General features: G+C 44.9%; 1 protein-coding gene across 3 annotated transcripts in view; it reads right to left on the bottom strand.

The window, feature by feature from the left end:
* Rapgef4 (Rap guanine nucleotide exchange factor 4) overlaps positions 1-15,928 on the bottom strand; it is a 299,093-nt gene that overhangs the window by 211,455 nt on the left and 71,710 nt on the right. For 2 of the 3 annotated variants that reach the window (XM_040745573.1, XM_040745574.1), the window contains exon 4: positions 8,455-8,601. In XM_040745573.1, coding sequence (XP_040601507.1) covers positions 8,455-8,601 — 147 coding nt within the window. Of the gene's footprint in view, positions 1-1,582; positions 1,886-8,454; positions 8,602-15,928 lie in introns of those variants that run through there. The other variant, XM_040745575.1, reaches the window with a different exon arrangement.

Here is a 15,928-nt window from a genome sequence, read left to right as displayed (position 1 = left end):
CCTTCCTGGATGTCAGATGTTCTCTGACCAGGTACCCCAAGCCTACTGTGGAATGTGGACCTGTGGGAAGCAAAATCACCACGTTACCAAGGACTTTCTGCACATAATGAGCTCAACAAACCCTCTAGTCCTCACAAGTTAATTCTGGAAGACTCAAGTTCTTAACCTTTTCTAGCTAGAACTGCTATTGCCTGAGAGACCATTAAACCTCAGAGTGGATTTATCCTGATGGTGACTGAATTCAAACAGAAAACAAAAGCCAGTGTTTGGAAACACAGCACATGATGCCTCCATGAGGTCCTGAGAGGCCTGGTGGCCCCACAGAGAAGCAGAACCCAAAGCTCAGAGACACAACCTCAGAGGAAGGAACCTGCCCTGTCCCTGGGGACCAGACAGACTCCAACGCTGTCATTTGGTTAACTGGTCCCAGTGCTTGAGGGAGGCTGAGAAATGCCTACTTAGCCACACAAGAATTCACAAGCAGAGCCTTCTGGGTGAGAAATGAGACGCCGGGCAGAAATCACTCTCCCTCCACTCCTCTGTGACCTTCTGCACACTTTCCCAGAGTGCTTTTCGGTTTGCCTCCTTCAGTCTGTCTTTGCTTATCTGTCTTTATAACACTATAAACCACCGACAGACAGCCGGAGTGGATTCTACAACTCCACTTGGTGGGAGCCAAGTACAATTTCTGAGTGTTCCAGTCCCTTCTTAGAGGGGAGTTGAGTATGTTTAGAAGGGCTCACTGTCCCAGGGGTTTGGCTGAGTGAGTGTGGAGAGCCACTGTGAGGTTCTCTCAGAAAAAGGCCAGGTGGGCTATCAACAACATGGAGACAGATCAGGGTGACGGACCATTTCAAAGTGGTTAGCATAACCCCAAGAGACGCAGGTAGAGTTGCCCATTGTCAAGATGAGCATCTGCATGAGCCTAGGCTAGGCAGGATGACTGCTGGTTGGTTACAACAGTCTGCCAACTGGCCTGCAGAGCAGCATCTGGGTGTGCCTGGTGCCTGCCAGCCAAGCCTTGATCTGTTCAGATCCCCTGAGAAACTTCTGAGAAACAGCGGGGTCACAACGTGGAAGCTGGTGGGGCTTCCCGTCATCAATAATGGAACAGAATTCCCATAAACACTAGGCATTTCAAATAATCTGAGATCTACCGGCAGAATACCTACTGGGCATCCAGAGAACAAAATACCAGCCTCAATCTGTTTTCCTACCCAGGTTTGTTTTTAATGTATGCCATTCAAATATATCACAGTATAAATAAATGTATATATAAAATATTGATATGCACAATGTAATTCTGCCTACTTACAAACTGTAACCCCAAGAAATGTATTCAAATCATGTGACCATCAGAAAAAAAGATGAACCACCACTCACCCCATCTCCTAACACAGACACCACAAACAAAGATGAAATAAAATTTTGGCCGTGCCTTGGTACATGTTTAGATCTGGTAGAACATAATCAGAAAATCCAGAGACATCCTAAAGCAGCTCCTCCAGCCAAATAAAAGCTGTGAGGTGCACTATTTCCCCAGTCTCCCACCTTTCACTAAAGAATCAAACACCCTTCTGACCTTGTAGAGCATGCGTCCAAGTTCTCAGACCTCCAGTGAGCAGCCAGTCTTTATCTGGACATCACAGTGCACCTTCATCCCCTGCAGGTCCCTATTCAGATCCTACGGATAGCCTCTGAGTCCAAGGGCAGGAAACGGTGCTGAAGGCTCTCCGGGAAAGCTTGCCTGGTCACAGGTAGCAAAAGACTTCTTTTTTTTTTTTTTAACTTCAGTTCGCTCCTAATAACTTCACTCCTTTCCTTTCTAATTTGAATCACTTCTGTCACTCCACGGAGACACTTGAGGACTGTGGAGTGAGACCTCTGGGCTAGCATCAGGTCCAAGTCACTGGAGCAGGCTTCCGTTTGGTTTAAAAGAATCAGAGCTGCGAGGAGAGAGACAAGGGAACCAGCCAACAGGATGTGTGTGGCTGGAGTTCCTGGCATGAAGTCTTGGCTTTCATGTTTATTTTTGGATGTATTTTTCTTGGGCCTTTGATGCAAATTTCTGGCCTGGGAAGTAACCCTACAGTAGAAGATCCAAAGTTACTAAGGGTCAGCACAGGCCTCTACCCCAAGAGAAGCAGGGTGCTCTGCTCCCAGGCGCCAGGGCTACCTAGGATGAAGGTATGGATCTGAGGACAGGCGGCCTCCTGGGTCCCTGACAAGCATCTAAAATGCTGGTCCACTGACTAATCACTAATGCAAAAGTAAAACAACCTGATGTGAACACGCTGGATGGAGCCACGAAACCTGCCTGGCTGACTCCTGACATCTGTGTTCTCAGAGACTGTGTTTTTGGTGCCTGGCTTTCATTTTCATGACAGGGGCAGACAGCTAGGGGCATGGAGCAGATTCAGGCGGGGGAAGATGCCTCCTGAAGGCACTGTTACACTATGGCCTTTAACATGTGTCAGCAAAGACCAACCTGCTGTCATGTCAACAATTCCTATTCTCACAGTGACTCCAAAAATTATTAATGGAAAATCACTCTGTCCCCTATGAATGTAAAGGTGGCAGTGAAGAAACATAGCTAAAAAGCTCTTCATAATTGCCAACATACCTGGTAGAATCTTCTAGACAAAATACCACTCAAAACTATAATTGAGAGACACAAATAAATACCTTTCTTTAATAGCATTCATGGCTCTGAGAAATATTACCTATTACAGATCGATTTTTCTAAGACGGAAACACACCTCTATTTGTTTATTTTTATTTATTTAATGTTTGTTTTTTCAAGACAAGGTTTCTCTGTGTAGCCCTGGCTGTCCTGGAACTCACTCTGTAGACCGGGGAAGGCATTGAACTCAGATCTGCCTGCCTCTGCCTCCTGAGTGCTGGGATTAAAGGTATGTGCCACCACACCCAGACCTACTTAATTATTTTTACCGTTTAAATTGTACATCTCATAAGACATGAAATAGCATTTGGGCTATTCCTGAAGCTACAGGAATATTTAGGGGATGAACCCTGCCAGTCACTGCTTCCCAGAAACGGTCCTCTGGCTGAATAAAATCATGACAGGGTACCAACAACTGTGCAGGTGACAATCACAGCTAAGTAGCCAATTCCATCAAGAAGACTACATTTATAATTTTAAAATACCACTTTTATTTTTAAATGCTATCATTTCATTAACATCTTTAAATTTTCAAAAATGCATTCATAAATGCATACTATTTGAAAATGCTCAAATATGACTCATGTTAGAAGAAAAAAAATCCAGAAAGCTGTTTATGCAACTGAAAGTCTGGGAACAGCAGTGGATGGCTAGGTCTAGGGTGTCTACTAATGCCTTTTCTGAATTTCACCAAGACAGCCTCTCTCATCCAATTCTCTGAACACACTGTACCCACTCACTGCTTTGTAAAGATCTCAAGACAAACTCCAGAGCATTCTCATGGAAATACATTATTAAACATAGAGAGGAAAATGAGACCTGTGGGTCGTGACCTCTTTAGGGTTAGAGAATCCTTTCACAGGGGTCACCCAGGGTGATCAGAAAATGCAGATATTTACATTACAATTCATAACCAGTAAAATTGCAGCTATGACGTAGCAATGGAACAGTGTTATGACTGGGGGGTCAGCACAACATGAATAACTGTATTAAAGGGTCACAGCGTTAGGAAGGTTGAGAACCACTGTTCTCATCAGAAGCTCTCAGGCTGTATAAGCTAAGAGATTCATAGAACTGGATAATAAATCAGTTTTATATTTATTCCAAGAGCCACCATCTATCATAAACACCTCTAATCTTGGATCAACTATTAATAATGGGTTTAAATTCCCAGACCTCCTCTTAACTGCTTTGCCATTTAGCTTCCTTACAGTGCCTACAAATGCCACTGGTGTCAAGGAGTTTAAATTATAAATTATGGCTGCCCAAGACTTTCAAATTAATTTTCTCCTAGGTGAAATTCAGAAATTTCACTGTCTCCAGCCACTCCACCCCGACCATCCCTCTTTGCTTGCCTTTCCCTTCTGAGATATTACTGGGAACTCAGGTGTTTTAGACCCTGGCTAATATGTCAAAGAGACATGAGAAGAGGGATATTACTGACTCGCTTGGAGTAAATTTCCCATAATTCCTTTCAGCTAAGAAAGCATGAATGACTTTCCAGTGGGCCAGCTCAACATCCTCAAATCAAACCATGAACTGGAAACTAAACATCAGAAGAAAGCAGAAGGAATCAGTTTTACTTAGGAAGATGTAAGAAGGGATAACAAGAAGCTTCTGAGCTGTTGCCTTGGTTAGATGTTGGGAAATGTTTCTGGTCATATCGTGGACAATTTTAAAAATATCCCCGAGCTGCCTATTTGATTCAGATCACAGAAGACCACAAGAAGCCAGGAGTCCAAGCACTGGAATTAAGCAGGGTTCCAGAAGCTCCCACGAGCGTGGAGAATGCATAGCTGCAGGAGTCTGGGAAACTCACCTTCTACCTGGGAAGGGGAGGGGCTTCCCCAACTCTGCTCAAACCCCAGGAACGGGATGCCAGAGTGTTCACACAGCTGCTCACACAGCCACTCTCGGTCTGTGCCAGCCAATGATGACTAAGAACCACAATTTCAGTTCCTACAACATCTCTGAGTGGGGTTTACAGCTAATATAAGGACCCCCAAGCTAAATAAAAGATGTCTCGCCACAAAATAGACCACCCCTGTGGCACCCACACACACACCCATGACCAGATGAGAGGGAAGAACATGCAACATTTAGAGCCAAACCGAGGGTCTCTCACTTTTTTTTTTCTTTTAAAAATTTACTTAACTTTTATTTTATGTGCATTGGTATCAGATGCCTTGGAACTGGAGTTAAAGACAGTTGTGAGCTGCCATGTGGGTATTGGGAATTAAACCCGGGTCCTCTGCAAGAGCAGCCAGTGCTCTTAACTGCTGAGCCATCTCTCCAGCCCCGATGTTCCCTCACTTTTAAGATTTGGAATGTTTGACCCCACCTCAGCTCTGTGCTCTGGGCCTGGCAGATGCCTTCCCTGAGGCTCACAGGTCAGCGACACCACGGCCTGCGTCCTCAGACTCACTCCTCACGTGTTTTCTAACGAGTCCAACTTGGGTTTCAATATGATGCTGGATTTTAATTTTGCTAACAGAGCCATCTAGCAGTACAATGGAAGGCTGAATGGCTGAATTATAAGACATATTATTTGACATAACCAAGAAAAAAAAGGTGGTTATCAAATGTTTTGCTTTCAGTGAGTGCTATATATGCCATTGGTATAGTCCAATATTCAGAGAATAGAAGCAAAAGACGTGTCCTAACCTGAAATTACATTGTTGACGTATTTGCCAACTCCTCCAAATGGCCAAGTGGCAGTCCCAGCTCTGAGGACAGAATCCTGCCAGTCTTGCTCACTGATGTCTGACGCAAGGGAGCTACTTAGCATTTGTTGAATAAATAAGCCTCAAAGCAAGCATCCTGTAAGCTTTCCTGAGAAGCCACTTCAGATGTGTATGATTTCCCATGATTACATGCACTGTGCACGCACATGGATGCCTTTAATAAAGCCTTCATTAACAGGCTGCTACACGAGAGGCACGGTTTAAGCACTGATTGAACACCTCACTTGCACCCCAAGCTTAGTCACATGAGCAAGCAATTGGAAAGAACACGTTTCCGGTCCCTGACCCATAAAAGAAGTCAGGATAAAAACATCCCCCTCCTGGGAGCTGGAGAGAGGGCTCAGTGGTTAAGAACATTATCTGTTCTTCCAGAGGATAAGGGTTCAACCCCAGGACCCACATGGTAGTCCTCAACTTTCTGTAACTCCAATACCAAAGAGTCTGACACCTACATACAGATATACATGCAGGTAAAACGCCAATGGATGCTCATAAAATGAAAATAAATATATCACTTTTTAAAAGCTCCTTCCTTTCCTTTGTGAGGGGCTTTCTGGATCTTGTCCCCATCACAGGTAAATCACTGAGTAGAGGTCAGACGGCAGGCTCTCAAGCTACAGTGAGGGGTGGTCCACAGAGCTGGAAGACACAAGGAAAGCTTTGGGGCAGCCGTGACAGCCTCAGGGTTAGTTCCCGTCCTTAACAATGCTCGTCCCTAGGAGGAATACCAACAGAGGTGTGCAGATGTAAGCTACCCAGAAATATTGCCAACAGTGGACAGCCATTATGAGCCTCCCGCTGTATTCATCGGCAACCCCTCCACATTTTCCGGGAAACAAACAAAGCATTAACTTTTAGCCCTAGCATCTATTTACAGAAAACCTGGGTAGAGGCATCAACGAAGACAACATGAGAAACGGTCAGACTAATCTGGGGTGAGAGAAAATTGCCCAGGCGGCCGGGCAGTGGTGGCGCACGTCTTTAATCCCAGCACTTAGGAGGCAGACGCAGGTGGATCTCTGTGAGTTCGAGACCTGGCTGGACCGACAGACTCCAAAACAATACAGACAAACCCTGTCTCGTAAAACCAAAAAAGAAAAAAAAAAAGAAAAGAAAATTGCCCAGGCTGTTAAAGAAGTCAGTGAGAAGAGGAGATGGAAACAAAGAAGGGGAAGAAAAGAGAGGAGACTTACAGAGACCCAGAGAAAGCTAAGCAGAGCAAGTTTTAGCATTACAGTCAAATATAATGCGCGCTGGTTTTGTTTTCACCTGAGCCTGCTTTTTAAAAAGCACATCTATAAAACATATTTTTGGAACAACTGGGGGAGACATGAAGTATACACTGGCTATTAGATGATATCAGGATACTACTATTCACTCTATATGAACACAATGGCATTGTGGGTTGTAGCAGGACACTAAATCCCTTGAGGTACACATTGAAGACTCAGGATGAAATGTCAAGAAAAGCCAGATGAAGTGAATTCAGCTGCCTGTGAACTGCTGGGCTACGTAGCCAGTAGCAAAGGTTCACTGTATTATTATTTTGTCTGAAGAACAGTCTTGCACATTGTTTTAATGTTTGTAGGCAGCGACTTCTCAATAATTTCCTTCACAACACTGCAGCTGCTAACTGAAATAAGTGGTTTTCTGTATTTCTCCAAAGCCAGTCTATGGCTGGCCCCTAACAGTGTCTACCGTGGCATGCGGTACCTTTAGGAATGGCTTCCTGTCTTAAGTCAGTTTCCCAAATGCCCACTACAAAAAAGGACTTGCTTATTTGCCTCGAACCTGGCCCCTTTCGATTGACAGAATACCTTCGCCCACACACCTCACATAAACTGATTTTCATTTTTCCTTCTTAAAAACCAGAGCTTTGTCTCTGAACTTTACAGAGCAGTTGGAGCTCTTTAATATTTTCTAAGAGAAACATTTCAAACAAGCAACCCCACAATTTATTCACGGCCGCCAAGAATAAAAGTAACAGGCTTCCCCAGCTAGGCCTTCCAAAGCTTTGCAGGACTTTCAAGGCTGGGCATCACCCGCTCATCCACCTGCAGGCTAGCTCCCCCAATGCATCAGTCATTTGTTTGGCTCTGGGGGAAACTACTTGATTACACAAAATTCTTTTTTAGATCAAGTTTGAAATCTTAGCCACACTGGGACAAGTGGCACAGCCTGCCAGCTCAATGGGGTTGACTCTTGGACATACTGAGCCAGGGACAAAGACAAGGAGCCACCACAAGTTAAAATCCAAAGCTAAATGAGCTGAAAGGGAATGGGAGCATAAAGGATGCGAGGCTTGGCCAGGTCTTTATGAGCGCGCTATCTGCCATGACTGCTTGTAAGATGATATATTCCTCGTACTTCCTGTAAATGAGCACTGTGCCCTGAGGGAAGCTGGGAAGCATCGGTAAATGCAACCGCCAACAGGACCAGCGGCATCCATCCACTGCTGTGCCACCTATGCGTTTTGAAGTTGGCAAGTAACCAGACATCTTTACGGCCCCCCATTTTCCATACCTTATTACAGAGCACATCATTTTTAAAAGCATTTAAATGAACCAGATGTTAACCCCATTCATTCCACTTTCTCCGGGAATGTGTCAATAATGATTTTTAAAATGCAAAAGAAAATGTCAAAGTATTTTGTTCCCTGGTTAAGAATACATCCGTGGAATAGGAAAGAGGAAAATTCATAAAACACTCTATGGTCATTCAAGAAATAATTATAAGGTATGTCAAACCACAGAAAATCGAGCACGCACTAAATTAGCAACAAAAAAAGGATGTCTTGTGTCAAAATGGCTTTTTCACTCACTCATTTCAAAAACAAGTTTTGAAAATTAAATTCCATCCACCAGCTCAGAACAGCACACATTAAGGCTTGACTGTTACGCCATTATCCACGCGGCAGTGCTCGCTTGCTCGGTCTCTCTCTCTCTCTCTCTCTCTCTCTCTCTCTCTCTCTCTCTCTCTCTCTCTCTCTGGAAACTGCATTAATTGACAGGAAGCCTTGGGGCTTACCTCCCATAGTGCCTTGAAGTCTTCCTGCTCAATGCGGAGGAGCTCACTGCTCTCTCTGGTAACAATGGTTGCATGGCGGGGCGTGTTGTCCAGTATGGACTCTCCAAATGCGGTCCCGATTCCCAGGGTGCAGATGGTCACCGCATCCTGAGAACAACCCCCCAAAATAAGTCATTAGAAAATTAAAAATGAAATGGATAAGAGAATTGCCTTTTCTTTAAATTAAAGTACAATTTGTATAAAATAAGTACCCAGTTTTATCGTGTGGTTCAACATATTTTGGCAAATATATACATGGACAGAAATGATATCCAATCAATAATTACAACCTTTCTTTCACTCCCAAAGGTTCTCTGTCTTCCCGATCCAGTCAAGACCTTCCCATCAGAGGAAGTCACAGCCTGGATTTCCATCCTCAGAAGGGTGTTTTGCCTGTTGGGAATTTTACACAGAAAGAGACAGGCAGTAGGCTCTAATCTATGTCTGGCTTCTTTTGCTCAATGCAACATCTCCGAGTAACCCCCATCCTCACACAGACCAGCAGATATTTTTCCTCTTGTAGGTGAGTAGTTTTGCATTCCATGGCCATGCTACCATTTGCTCATCCATTCTCATGCTGGGACCACAAGGATGTTTCTAGATTGTGGATACTGTAAATACTGCTAACGACAATAATCTGATCTTTTATAAGACTTCTAGTTGCCTTAAGAACAAATGTCTACAGAAAGGGGACTAGGTCCTTTTGGTGAGAAGGAATGACCATAATGTTCAGGAAGTTGGAACAGGACTGCTCCTGTACCCGAGGTCCCATTGGTGAGCTCCCAGAGGTCTCAGCTCAGGCAGCAAGAGATAGAGTCAGATCTAGACAGTCTGACTAGAGAGGCCAAGCTTTTTGTACCATGCTGCCATCTGCAGTCTTAACAGAAGAAAAACAGCACCAGAGGAAAGCACCATAGCTATCTATGAACTGTCCTGAGTTTGTGCTCAAGAGAGTTCTGAAGAAACTGTAAAAACTAATTCTTCTCTGCACGAAATATTGGCAAGAACATTTATATTTAATTCTAACCACTTTCAAACAATGCAAATAGTCACTCAAAACCATCTGGAGATTAATCCTGCAGGCACTGTAAGCTAAGGAGGCACACAAGGGAGACCCTCCGATTTAGAAGGCACACTCTTCCTTTCTTGCATCTAGGACACAATCATAGGCAAATATTAGTAAGATCCAGTTAGTGATTCTGCAATCACATTACTGAGACAAATGTGCACAAGAATCCAGCCCCTTGAACCACAGTGAATTGCGTCTGCAAAGACATTACCATCTAAAATTATGTTGAGGAAAATAAAAATCAATATTTGAGAAAAGAGGAAATGATCTGGGGAAAATTTAAGAACAGCCACTAGTATATTCTCTAGAAGAATATATGCAAATAAATTCATTTCAAAAAGAATTCCTGGAGCTGAAATATAAATAGTTGGGAAGTTGGTGAATAACTTTCAAATTCTAGTAGGAATATGAGATGGATTGTGACAAATCACAGACTCCCACAAAATTCCTAAAATAGAGGGTTTCTGGAGGCTCCCACCAGACTACCATATTCCTCTATCGGTTTAGCTTCAGGGCCTATTTTCTGCCTAGTACATACTTACAGTGTTGAGACTCATTTGTTTATTTGATTATTTTGTTTCTCAAGAGAGGATTTCTTTGTGTAGCCCTGTCTGTCCTGGAACTCTCTCTGTAGACTAGGCTGGCCTCAAACTCACAGAGATCTGCCTGCCTCTGACTTGCCAGTGCTGGGATTAAAAGTGGGCACCTCTACATCATGGCTGGTGTTAAGACTTTTTAAGACCTGAGAGAGACCGGCCATGAGGCCTGAAGCAAGAAGGCTGTGAAGACTTCAGTTACACAGCAACTAGCTGGTGCTTACAGATTAATCGGGGATCTCCCTCTGATGGCGGGTTAAAGGAAGTCCACAATCACCCAGATAAAGAATTAACCGGTATTCATTTGGGGAGCACTCACATAATGAGGGTAAATAACCACCACGGTCTTCTGCCCCTGGAGACGCAGCCTCTGCTCTTCTGGATGCTCCAACCACAACCCAAGAGGGGGAGCCAGCCCCTCCTCTTCCTTATAAGGGGTCATGTCCACACACACTGAAGCCACACCCTAAGGTGTGACCACCACCCCACTGGCAGAACAAGACGCCACTACATTCCTCACCTTCCTGATACATGTACCCTGTCACCAAAGCATGCACAGATATGGGCTGTGGAACTCAACATGACCTGTCTCCTAGGAAGAGGATGGCTCTCGTAATAAAGACACAAGACAGAATGCTCACTTTCTCCTGGAGCTTTCTATTTACCCAGGCCTACTCATATTCCAAAACTTGGTCGTGGTGTTATTGCTACCCTCACTGCTTGGAATACTCCTCTTAACAGCGATATCCACTGTAGCAGGTGCCCAGCCACGGTCCACTTCCAAGGATCTGCACCGTCACCAGAAGTGACTGGTGTGATCTTCTTAAATCCCCTCCTTTGTGCTTGACCCCGTCAAATCTAAGGACAGGGAGTCACAAAGGGCAACACCCAGTGGTAGAGCACTTGCCTAGGATTCATGAGGACCTGGATTCGATGCAGCATGTCAGTTAAACTACACACACGTTCTCATCTTGAAGTCCGGGGTAGGCAACCTCTCCATGTTGTTTGCAGCTCCAAATGCCAGTTTCATAAGGTTCAGAATAGTTTTTAGGACAGATTTACTTAGGGGTTGGAAGGGTCGTGGGAGGTGTTGGGTTGACACTGAGACAACTGAGCACAGAGAGACTGAAGGCATCAGAAACCCCTGTGCTTTCTAGAGGCTAACCAGCATCTTTGCAGTCCATGGTATTGACATCAGAATTTGGGCATCCTGCGGGCTCGGAAGAAATGATCAAATAAAACCGCATCCAAACGTTCTCCAAGCACCAGGATTAATGTGTTGCTGTGAACACAGGTTGGAAGGCAAGACAAATGTGGATGACTGTAGACGATCCTGTGTTCACACTATGATCTCACTATATCCCACAAGTCAGAATTCAAAGTCTGAACCCCTTGTGGACGCCTCTTCTGGTTGCCAAACATGGCTGTTTCCACATGCAACGTGAGATTTCTTTGAAGCCGACGCGGAGGCTACAGCTCTACTCGTATCTCCATGCTTATCTCTCAGGGACCATTCAGGAGGGTGCTGGTGACTTCTGCTTGTCAGCAGCTTGTTCACCGAGCTCACCTAAGGAAAAATGTTTTCAATGCAGTAGACAATGAAGAAAGCAGTGGCACTGGCTGGAGAGCATAGAGACACCATAGAAACACTGAGTGAATGTCCTGTTCTGCATTAGCTTTGAGGACCTTGCCAATGAGAAGTAAAGATTCAAGAGTGTAAACGACTTCATGAGATAAGGTGGGTGTAGCCGAGGCTGCTGCAGCCCTACCAGGTTACCCATCCGTTGTTGGGTATCTGTACACTGTGTGAAGATATATTGCTGTGATTGGTTTAATACAGAGCTAAATGGCCAACAGGTAGGCAGGAGAGGTAGATGGGACTTCTGGGCAGAGAGAGAAGGCTTGACATGAATCTAAGCATGAGAGGAGAAGCATGGAGGGAATCAGACACACAAAATAAAAGAAAGGTAAAAAGCCACAAGGCAAAAGATAGATCCGTATAAATGGGTTTAAGTTGTAAGAGCTAGCGGAACAAGCCTAAGCTAAGGCCGAGCTTTCATAATTAGTAAGTCTCTGCATGTCGTTATTTGGGAGCTGACTGGAAGGACAGAGAAAGACTTGTTAGACCTACCCACTTCCCAAACCACTGTAGCTTTCCACACAGATCCAAACACACATGCAAGGTGCTATGTGGAGCATCATCCCCCGCCTGGAGAACAGTGCCGGGCAGGCACCTTTAAGACACATCCCACTCCAAAGAGGTAGGACGGGGGAGACGCCAGCAGCAAGGAAGTGAGCCCAGCTCCCCACAGAGGACACTACTGACCTGCTTAAAATTTACTTCATGTAGATGGGTGTTTTGTCTCCATGTATATTTGTGCACCCCAAGAGTTCAGTGTCCTTGGAGACCAGAAGATGGTGTAGTATCCCCTTGGGACTACAGATCTGCATAATGTGGGTGGAATGTTGTGCCATGACTGGACATGGTTTTGACTGTGATGTCTCTTTTGTCCTTCAAAACTGAGATCATGTTGTTTGAACAAAGCATGAGTTTAAACAAATGCTTAGTCACCCATGTGTGTTCCTATTGACAGTAGAGGCTGAGTGACACACTTGCGGTCAGATTTCCCATTTTTGAAATTTATGTTTCCAAAATCTAAACCCAAAATCACTTGTGTTATACTTCCTTATGCACAGTCTGAAAACAACTTTATGCAATAGTCCAAACCAATTTGTACATACACTGAGCTGTGTTTTGTATGCACATGTGTGCACACGTGTGCATGGGGGTGCGCAGGAGCACATGTGGAGAGCAGAGGCAGGGCCTTTTGAGACAAGGTCTCTCACTGAGCTCAGCACTCACCGGTTGGCTAGGCTGGCTGGGTAGCATGCTCCAGGGATCCACCTGTTTCCACCTCTCCTAGCCCCTGTCACAGTAGGGTTACAGAGGCATGTGACCAAGCCAGCTTTGCCACATGGGTACTGGAGATCTGAATGCAGGTCCTGGTGCTTTTGCGGCAGGTACTTTATTGAGCGAGCCATTACTCCATCCCCCGAACTGTGTTTGAACTACCTGTCATACGGGATCAGAGATAGAATGTTCATTCCTAGCACTCAAAAGTAGGGATCAGAAATGGAAACATTCAGGATTTTGAGGTTAGGGATGCTATAATCCTGCACCATCATCTCCGCTAACATTGAGATGGACAAATTCAGACTCAACGATGTTCAGGATCTTGCCCCAAACAGGCCATTATAGGAAGACCTGAGACCAGAAACTGGTCAGTCTCTTTACTTAGCTATGGACGGTCTGTTCCTCCTGATCCTTGTAAAAAACATTCTGATATGTCATTTGACAATGCAGACAATCTGTAGCCCATGGGGAGAGATTTCCAAGTTCGCCTGTGTGGAGGTGCAGCTGCCCACTGGGCCTGCTTCCTGACTCCCTGTCTTGTCAGAGTTATTAATGCTGTGATGAAACAGTGTAACCAAAGGCAACCGTGGGAGGAAAGGGTTATTTCACTCATAGTTCCATACACAGTCCATCATCAAAAGTCAACCAAAGGCAACCGTGGGAGGAAAGGGTTATTTCACTCATAGTTCCATACACAGTCCATCATTAAAAGTGAAGGCAGGAACTCAAGCATGGCAGGAACCTGGAGGCAGGAGCTGATGCAGCGGCCATGGATGGGTACTGCTTCCTTTTGGCTTGCTCAGCCTGTGTTCCTATAGAACCCTGGACCAGCAGCCCAGGGGTGTCCCACCACAGTGGGCTGGGCCCTCCTCTATCAATCACTAAAAGTGCCTTACGGGCTTGTCTACAGACCAATTTTATGGAGGCATTTTCCTCAATTAGGGCTCTTCCTCTCAGGTTGAGTGCAGCCTGTGTCAAGTCAACATAAAAGTACTCGGCACACTCCGTCTCCGCGTGTGTACCTCCGTCTGGGTGTACCAGTCACTAACCCTGCCTGGACCTTCACCATAAGTCTGCAGCAACTATCTCAGATGCTGGTACTGAGCCAAAGGATGTCAGCAAGCTCGCAGTGACAGGCACCAAACACCAGGCAAAGGAGGTCCCCACGGAGGAATCGTACAAGTGAAGAGGAGGCCTGAGTCTTGGGAGGCCTAGACTACATGTCCTCCACAGGGCAAAACGTTCCCTAAGTTCTCAGTGAAATGGTCGCAATTTCTCTAACCAGACTAACGGCAGAACACATTTTTATACATTCATTTATTTGGGGAACAGCCATGACACACATACCGTAGCATGCAGGTGGGGTCAGTGTGACAACTTGTGGGAACTGGTTCTCTCTTCCTACCATGTGGGCTTCAGGACTCGGAGCAAGTAGTCAGGCTTGGCAGCCATCTTGCCAGAGTTAAATAGAAATAAACAATACAAAGGGAACTGTAATTCCTAACTCAGTCACATTGCCACACATGTATAGGTTTTCTACCCTCCTAAAAAGCAAATTATATTTTTGCTATTATTTAAACAACAGAGAATCTCTATAGCCGTGTTGTATTAAGCTTCATCTAATGATGGCTTTCAACACTTAAATTCCAAGTTTCTCTGTCCCCCTAGTCTGGATGTCAAGTGGTTTGAATGATCTGCAAAACACTAGAGCTCTCTGGGGGAGCTTGCCTTCAAAGGAACCCTTCTGATAATCCCTGCCGTAAATCAAAGAATCCTTTTGTACTGCATCTAATCACCCCTAATTTATCTGCTTTGTGCGCATGGAAAACTCCCGGCTTAAGGAGGCATTCTCACCAGAGCCGTTCCATGTTTGTTTCATGCCTACAGCGTGAAAACAGGGGCGGTGCTATGAAAGCCAGGCTTGCGTGTCACAAGCGGTTACGATCAAGGCCTGGCAGACTGTTTAAAAGCATCCGTTGAAACCCAGCTGACACACATGTTCTGGGAGGGGGGGTCAGCGTAACTTCATCGATACAATAGATGTGAGCACTGTTGGTGGTAAACACATGAAGGTTTTGCTTTTTTATTGTTCTGTGATTTTAAAGAGTTACCAGAGCCTAGGGTGATGGTCCATGCTTTTCAACCAAGCACTTGGGAGGCAGAGGCAGGTAGATCTCTGAGAGTTTGAGGCCAGTCTGGTCTTCTATGTAGCACATTCCAGACTAGGTATGGATGTATAGTGAGTGATACCTGGATGAAAAATCCAAAACCAAAACAACCCAACATCCCTCCCCCAAAAAGTTATCTGGTCTTTTAGTTATTCCGACTTCATTCATTTCCATATAGGTGAGTCAAGAATTAATACTCTCTTTAAGTGTGTAGATAGACTCAGAAGCACAAATTCGTACAAAGCAAGTATTTTTACAGTGTTTACTTTCATCCTATAGGAGATACTTGTCATGAAGTTTCAAAGCTCTTGTATTTAGCTCACGAGCTTGAATTTGCTCCTGGAATTTATTAAGTCCTCTAAGTAAGCTTTCAAGTAATAAAATTAAATGGAGCCCAATTTCAGAATCTGTCAAGGCATCCAACCGAATGCGTGTCAAAAGGATTTACTGCCAATCAGGAAGGCAAAATAGTTCTGAGTCCAACAGCAACAGGGAGGCTGAAGGAACCACCTTTAGAGTATGTCCCTGGAGTCAGCTTCTCAGGCAGAGGGACATAGACAAGCTGGCTGTGGATGGCTTGCAGAAGATGGACTGGTGTGGGCATTTCTAACCAATCAGGAGGCCACACACACTGAGCGGAGGGCCTATCTGATCGGTACTGTGTCACCCAAACAATACATAGCAACAA

The sequence above is a fragment of the Mesocricetus auratus genome, unplaced genomic scaffold (genome assembly GCF_017639785.1).
Source record: "Mesocricetus auratus isolate SY011 unplaced genomic scaffold, BCM_Maur_2.0 Super-Scaffold_100004, whole genome shotgun sequence".
Classification (NCBI taxonomy): Eukaryota; Metazoa; Chordata; class Mammalia; order Rodentia; family Cricetidae; genus Mesocricetus; species Mesocricetus auratus.
The sequence above is the reverse complement of the archived record's forward strand: the minus strand, read 5'-3'. Positions and strand labels throughout refer to the sequence as shown.